The sequence below is a fragment of the Apis dorsata genome, unplaced genomic scaffold (genome assembly GCF_000469605.1).
Source record: "Apis dorsata unplaced genomic scaffold, Apis dorsata 1.3 scaffold_74, whole genome shotgun sequence".
NCBI classification, from domain to species: Eukaryota; Metazoa; Arthropoda; class Insecta; order Hymenoptera; family Apidae; genus Apis; species Apis dorsata.
In genome coordinates, this window is record NW_006263372.1 from 259118 (window position 1) to 266417 (window position 7300).

Here is a 7300-nt window from a genome sequence, read left to right on the forward strand (position 1 = left end):
TTCTTTACCCTCTTCCTCATCTCTTAGTCTTCCTGCTTAGGGCACTCATCCTTCCGTTACTCTTCGTTGCGATGAAAATATTCGTGGAGCTACAATCATTTGATAATAATAGTTCGATATTTTTGTTTTATTTAACGATGATTTTTCAAGATTTTGCAAATGTATAATAAATTTACATGTTATTATTTTTCTAATGTATTTTGTTTTTTCTATTTTTTGATTTATAAATTTTTAATTAAAAATTCTGATAAATACATAAATAATAATTAATATTTTACAATATAGTGTAATGTTAACATAATTATATTTATGTCATAATCTTGAATTACATAAAATAATTTCAAATCTTTTACCATTATTGCCATTATTACTATTTACCATTTATAAATTATATTACATTTATGAAATATTTTCTTAGATTATCGCATTAATTGATTGAGCAATCAAAAATGATTCAGTATAATTTATAAGTGGATAAATTTTAATATATTTATTATTACGTGACGTTTCGAAACTGTTGAAGGCTTCGAGCTCAAGACTTGCCAGACAAGAACCGCAGCAACGTGAAACATAATACAAGTTGCACCAGCCAGTCCTAAGCTCAGCCATGCGAAGCAGCCAGCGGCTAAGGAACGCGACGTACGAATCAGATTACATCTTGCGTTGGCTGCTTATCTTTATTCTTCACTTTACCTCGCTTCAATTCACTTCATTTCGCTTCAGTGACAACCCTTCGATCGGCATCTTATAACCGCTCTACGATATACATTGTCCTTGAAAACAGCTTTTTAAGTATTTAAATGATCACGAAATTTTACTTTCATTAAAAATTTTAACTTTAATTGCCGAAGTTAAACCATCTACTCATGGTATAATCGTATAATTTTATAGTCACATCAAGCAGAAATTATTTTCGCGATATCGTATTGTAATAAGGATAAAAGTTATAAAACGCTTTTGTTTTAGGAATAATTTACAAAAAATTTTATTCCTTACCATACAAGTTTATGTTTACTGTTTTATCCGGTTTTTTGTTTGTTGTACTAAACATTAAATATTTCTTAAAATTAATTAATATTTACTCATTGTCTGTTCCGCTAGTTTGTAGAAACACCGGTGCTTGAGCACCTTGCGCAACCTGTATCAATTGGGGTTGAGCTTGTATAGGAGCAGTTTGAATTATAATTGGTTGATTACTTCCACCTTGTACTTGCATACGAATCATTTGAAGTTGTTGAGGCGTTAATTGTATCTAAAGTTATATACAAGTTGAATAAATAAATATAAATAAATAATAAATTCATATTAGATCCTAAAATAGTATACATACTGGTATTTGTTGAATTTCTCCACTAGGTGTTACAATTTGTTGTACAATTTGTATTCCCCCAGTTTGTGTTGTAGGTGTTTGTTGAGCCTGTTGTAATTGTATAATTTGTTGGCCTGATGATTGTTGTGGACTTTGTACTGTTACAGTCTGTGCTGTATTTGGAGTAGTGCTTTCCTATATTAAATTATTTAATAAATATTTCAATTTATAAAAGAAATAAAATATTTTATAAGGATAAAATATATACCTGTTCTACTGGACTACCAATATTAATTGTTTGTATTTGTCCAGTTGACGGTTGCACTATTTGTATAGGTTGTGTAGTAGCATTACCACTTTGGACATTTTGATTGGCAGAAGCTTGTTGTTGTGCTAATTGAAAGTAGTAATGTACCTGATCTGAATTCATAGAAGTACGTACAGTGCTTTCAGTCTGTGCTTTACTCTGTTTCAATTCATCTCTAGGGACTATATCAATTAGAAAATCAAATTGATCATACTTAGTTATTGCCATTGCTATATCATTTCTTTGAAGAGTACGTCTTTTATTATCTTCTGTATGAACCCATGCTCTTAATGTTAATTCATGTATAAAAATTTCTGCTGCTTTAGAGAATAACATTGGAGCTTCTGCACTTATCATTTTAACATCATCATCAAGTTTCATAATTTTTTTTATCCTTGCTAATGGCAATGATTGCGTTTTTAAGTCCATCTATAAATCCAATAATAAATAAAATTAAATCATTATTAAGTAATAATAAAATAATTAAATAATATGTTATAAAACATATAATATTTAAATTATTATTTACAGTAGTAATTTTTTTAATTTCTTCTGTAACTTTTGGCCAAAATTGTGCCAAAGTTTGTTGAGCTTCAGAACTGCCAGGCGATGCAATTTGTAAGTCTCCATTTGAATCACCTTCAACTTCACTATCTTGATTACTAAACAGAATAATAATAACAAGTTAATATATTTACATTATAATTATTATTTATTTATTCAATATATATCATATTTTTGTAAAGTAACACTACATTTTTTAAAAAAATTTTGAAATAAATATGTAGGAAAAATATACATATAACCTAATAATATAGAAACAAATAATTTTACTCACGCATTCACGAAGAATACCGACATTTTTTATAAACACTATTGAAACGACATAAGAAAGAATATTCTAAATTATGAAAATCATTTTACTATTTAAAATAAACCTAAAGTAAATTGCAAATACTTTAGTTGATTATTGACAAATAAATTATTATGTGCATTAATGATTATACTGCCATGATAATCAATTTTATTTTACTTTAAATTTCAGAGTATTCACGATAGATGGCAGTAACATTCATTTTATGTTATATATCATTATAGATAAAGCGCAACAATAAACGCAATATCTAATGTATTTTCTTATCCTTTATCTAAATTAATGTGACAAAGTGCATAAATTTATATAAAATATAAGATTTATTCTAATTTCATGATTTTGTCGATATAAAACTTCTGGAATGATGTTCTACAAAATAAGATTTCACGATAAAAGATAATTGAAAATAATTTTAATCAGTAAAAAATATACAATATTATAACCTTTTAATTATGTACATATCTTTTACATTGTGTACATTTATGTTATAAATGTAGTACAAGTAAAATATTAAAACACAATATATATAATTTTAATATATACAATTTTTTTTCATTCGTGCATAGCTTTATAACTACAGATACTTTGAAAAACTATATTTAATACTTCTTTGGCTGAATGAGTTTCCGAGTTACTTATTCTAATAATACTTCCAAATTCTCGAATGTAATGATCTAATTCCATATCTTTTGATAAATCTTTTGTTGCCATATATTTATTTGTTAATTGTAATAATTTCAATAAATCAGAACTAAAAGCTTCATCTAAATCAAATAATTCTAAAGCTGGTGGTGGTAATTCTTGAAAACTTGGTGGAAAAACCTATAAAAAAAATAAATTTGTTTTGCCATATATCTGATTTAAAATATATATTTATAATGCAATAATAACAATCTTACTGAAGCTTGCATAGGTGGTAATGGAGTCTCAAAATGTGGTGGAATAAGAGTAAGTGGTTCATGTTTTACACCAAGAACTTCATAAGCCTTTATACAAGAGGGTACCATATCTAAGTTTACTGAATAAAGATGATGTTTAAACAATTTGGTATAATCATAAGGATTATCCATAATATCCATATCTTGAGTACATACTTTTGGATTATCAGCTTGTTGTGTAATATCTGGGATAAAATTATATTCCCAAAACTAGATAAATATTGTTATCATTAATAATAGTAAATAATTGTTGATATGATCAATTAAAATATAGAAACTTACATCTACATCATCCATTTGAGATTCTTTAATTACAATATCTGTAGATTCAAAAAAATCAAAAATCATTTGTCTTAATGAATCATTTTTTTCTTTTTCAATATATGTATCGGTCAACATTCTTGAAGAACCTAAAACAAGTAATTTTCCACCATTGGTTTCATTATAATGATAAGCACAAATAGGTCTATTTGTTGGAATTGCTATTGATCCACTTGATAATGCAACTCTAGATGATTGTGCTACGTTTAAAGTTGCTCCATATGGATATAAAAAGTTCATGTTTCTGTAATATGATATATTAAAAATAAAATATTTTTATATAATATGACAATTAATAATTATACTTAAATAATTTACATATATTCATCATGATTTCTTGAAAATATGGATTTGTTTGACATTCCTTGAGATATTAAACATTCTTTTGGATGCATTGTTTGACTATAACTCATACGTATAACACTATCTAAAAATTTGATAATAAATAAAATCAAACAAAGTTTTTTTAATTATATTTTCATTAGAAATTTTTATAATGAAATACCATTGTTCACCATTATGCCAAATTCTTCCAATAAAAAATTTACATTGGTATTTGATTTTTTTTCACCACCTTCACCAAGCATAACTAAAATATGTCCGCCAGAATTTAAAAATGCTCTAATCGAATTCATTTCTAATTCTGTAAATTTATTTCGTGGACCAGGCAATACTAATATTTTGCCTGTCAATAATAATTCTTCTGTTAAAACATCGTTGTTTCTAAAATATGATAAAAGATATAAAAAAATATACTTCGAATTCAATGAAAATATATAATCAAAATATAATTAATATAACATTACTCGATAAATTTCCATTTTGATTTTAACTTTCTTTGTAATATTTTAAATTCTTCATTCAATTTTCTCTCGTTTTTTGACGCGTCAAAAATAATGACGTTTAAATTATTGTTACTGTCACTGCCGCCAAAGATTGAGCTCATAGTGATTGTCACTTTATTATGTTAAATAAATCTTAAAACAATTTTTGACAACTTAATTCTATTTTTTTATCGTGTATACTAATTAAGTTGTATTCTGATATGTATACTTAATTATAATTCATCGTTGTCATTGGCAACTATAATCATATCAAAATTTCAAATATAATTGGCTTATCGTGTAAGAATACATCAGGGATGTAAAAATTTATTATATGATGTATTACTAAATAGATGAAGAAAAATAAAGATAAAATAAGAATTGACTATCAACGCCATTTTTTAATTAAAAACATCTCTCCAAAGAGAAGATAAAATAAAGCACTCAAGAGATGGCGCTGATTCTACAATTTTTACTCTAATTTGCTTTTCTTATCTATATGTATTCTCTTACCGCATGATTATATCTCACATATGTATGAGATGTCAATTGTCAATACTTGCATCATTTTTCTTTTAAAATTACAATTAATCTTGATTTTTAATAAAATATTAATATAATATTCTTTACAATATATGTATAAGACGATTAAAATATGATATAAATGTTTTAATGCAAAATATTCAGCAACGATAATGAAATTTGAAAAAGCAATAAAAAAAATAAGAAGAAGAAAATTAAATAAAATAATATTAATAAAAAAATGCATTGAATAGTAAGCCTATTCTATTGTATTATTTTATGAGAATATATTAAAATGTATGAAAACAATCAGCTGATCATATACAGATGGCGTTTCAAATGACGCACTAGTTGTGAGTATTGTTCAAAATGGTTGGTGATCCATGTGATTAAAATGATTTTATAATTATTCAAGAATTGATACAAACAAGATGACTGCAATTGTACAAGAAGACAATGAATTAAAAAAGTTACTTGGTAACCCTGCAAAAAATGCTGGGGAGGATGGTTTGATGGGTCCGCCGCAATCGGTAAATTAATAAATATGTTTATAGAGTATGCATTTGTTCATAACTTTCCGATTTATTTGCTAATTTTTACCTTAGACTAATGTTCCACGACCGAGTACATCGCAAAATGTTAATCCACAATCATTGATAAGTCCGATGACCCCAGCTAATAGTACAAAAGAAGTGATAGAACCTTGTTTACAGTAAGTGATACAAGTACTTCAGTTATAAATCTTTTTTTCATTTTTATACAAACTATCTAAATAAATTTTGTGAGAATAATTAAATTTATTATATGTATTTCAAATGAAAGTAAATATTTCAAGTTTATAAATACATAGACACATAGTTGAATTATATTCTTTTTTTTTTTTAGAAATGTAGTTTCTACAGTTAACTTAGGTATTGAGTTACCATTAATGTATATTAATACAAGAACAAGAAATTCTGAATATAATCCAGCAAGATTTATGGGTCTGATTATGAGGATTAGAAATCCTAGAGCTACTGCATTAATTTTTCATTCTGGAAAAATAGTATGTACTGGTGCAAGAAGTGAAGAAGACTCTTATTTAGCAACAAGAAAGTTTGCAAGAATAATTCAGAAGTTAGGTTTTGCAGTAAGAAGTATTATATATTATATTTAAATAAATAGAGAATTAATAATCTTATATTTCATTTTACGTGTCTATTATTACAGGCTAAATTTTATAATTTTAAAATACAAAATATAGTTGCTACATGTGATCTAAAATTTCCAATTAAATTAGAAAATTTAAATCATATACATGGACAATTTTCTAGTTATGAACCTGAACTTTATCCAGGTCTTATATATAGAATGGTATCACCAAGAGTAGTATTGCTTATATTTGTAAATGGAAAAGTTGTATTAACAGGTAAGAATAAATTAAAAGAAAGAGATTTTTAACTTTTATAAATATTTATATATTTATATATATTAATTTTTTAGGAGCAAAAAATAGAACTGAATTGCAAGATGCACTTAATAATATATATCCAATATTGAAAAGTTTCAGAAAGCAATAATAAATTTTTTCATATTTTAAGTTTTTGTAAGATAAATAATTTATATAAAAGCAACTAAAATTGATCATGTTATCAAATATAATATAATATAATTTAAGTTCATATATAATTGACATAATTTATTAGGAAAGTAACAATTTTTTATCAGTAAAAATTAATAGTATATAAGTGTATATAATATTATCTTAATAATATTTGCACAAATTACAAATTAGATCTTCTTTAATAAATTAAATTATATAATTTATATAAAAATTATACAAATATAATAGCATATATATATAATATGTTAAGCTTCTTATATAACTTATAAATATATATCTTTTATAGAAATAAATTTGAATCATATATTTCTGAACATTATAAATATAAAAATATTAATCAATATTATATCATTATGAAAATAAAACTGATAAATATAACTGATAAATAAATTTTTATAAAATATTTATCTCACTAGATATATGTTTCAAAGATGTGTTTTTATAAAAAATATTAGAAATACATTTATTTAATTATATTATATTTAATTTTATTTATATTTAATTAAATTATTTATATTTTTATGAAACAATGGTAATTTTTGTAAAATTGAATTTCATGAAAGTTTAATAATTAATTTTTGATAATAGAATATATATATATA

General features: G+C 24.4%; 3 protein-coding genes across 4 annotated transcripts; 1 reads left to right on the forward strand and 2 right to left on the reverse strand.

Annotated features, from left to right (window-relative positions):
• On the reverse strand, positions 1-2654 carry LOC102681146 (nuclear transcription factor Y subunit gamma-like). Its single transcript, XM_006610376.2, has 6 exons — positions 2455-2654; positions 2146-2278; positions 1578-2045; positions 1331-1504; positions 1083-1252; positions 1-89 (listed from the first exon to the last, which is right to left on the reverse strand). Exons 1-6 carry the CDS (start codon positions 2475-2477, stop codon positions 17-19), a joined length of 1041 nt encoding a protein of 346 aa, XP_006610439.1. The 5' UTR covers positions 2478-2654; the 3' UTR covers positions 1-16.
• A 265-nt stretch (positions 2655-2919) lies between these two features.
• Positions 2920-4995, reverse strand: LOC102671110 (intraflagellar transport protein 52 homolog). Its single transcript, XM_006610386.2, has 6 exons — positions 4556-4995; positions 4255-4472; positions 4068-4176; positions 3711-3993; positions 3390-3638; positions 2920-3312 (listed from the first exon to the last, which is right to left on the reverse strand). Exons 1-6 carry the CDS (start codon positions 4693-4695, stop codon positions 3043-3045), a joined length of 1269 nt encoding a protein of 422 aa, XP_006610449.1. The 5' UTR covers positions 4696-4995; the 3' UTR covers positions 2920-3042.
• Positions 4996-5188: 193 nt separating this feature from the next.
• On the forward strand, positions 5189-6718 carry LOC102670972 (TATA-box-binding protein). 2 transcript variants are annotated; one of them, XM_006610385.2, is made up of 5 exons: positions 5189-5625; positions 5701-5807; positions 5981-6224; positions 6305-6503; positions 6578-6718. In XM_006610385.2, exons 1-5 carry the CDS (start codon positions 5527-5529, stop codon positions 6652-6654), a joined length of 726 nt encoding a protein of 241 aa, XP_006610448.1. In that variant the 5' UTR covers positions 5189-5526; the 3' UTR covers positions 6655-6718. The 2 variants fall into 2 exon arrangements, with proteins under 2 accessions (XP_006610448.1, XP_031363853.1); XM_031507993.1 differs by having other exon boundaries at positions 5981-6212.
• The last annotated feature ends 582 nt before the right edge of the window (positions 6719-7300 follow it).

Bases quoted from the DNA above. Each gene is read 5' to 3' on its own strand.
- LOC102670972 (XM_006610385.2), top strand. From the start codon at position 5,527: ATGACTGCAATTGTACAAGAAGACAATGAATTAAAAAAGTTACTTGGT. The intron at 5,626-5,700 runs GTAAATTAATAA...TTTTTACCTTAG, and splicing joins TGATGGGTCCGCCGCAATCG to ACTAATGTTCCACGACCGAG. The intron at 5,808-5,980 runs GTAAGTGATACA...TTTTTTTTTTAG, and splicing joins GTGATAGAACCTTGTTTACA to AAATGTAGTTTCTACAGTTA.
- LOC102681146 (XM_006610376.2), bottom strand. From the start codon at position 2,477: ATGTCGGTATTCTTCGTGAATGC. The intron at 1,505-1,577 runs GTATATATTTTA...AATTTAATATAG, and splicing joins TTGGTAGTCCAGTAGAACAG to GAAAGCACTACTCCAAATAC. The intron at 90-1,082 runs GTAAATATTAAT...AAATGATTGTAG, and splicing joins ACTAGCGGAACAGACAATGA to CTCCACGAATATTTTCATCG.
- LOC102671110 (XM_006610386.2), bottom strand. From the start codon at position 4,695: ATGAGCTCAATCTTTGGCGGCAGTGACAGTAACAATAATTTAAACGTC. The intron at 4,473-4,555 runs GTAATGTTATAT...ATCATATTTTAG, and splicing joins TCAAAATGGAAATTTATCGA to AAACAACGATGTTTTAACAG. The intron at 3,639-3,710 runs GTAAGTTTCTAT...ATATTTATCTAG, and splicing joins CTCAAATGGATGATGTAGAT to TTTTGGGAATATAATTTTAT.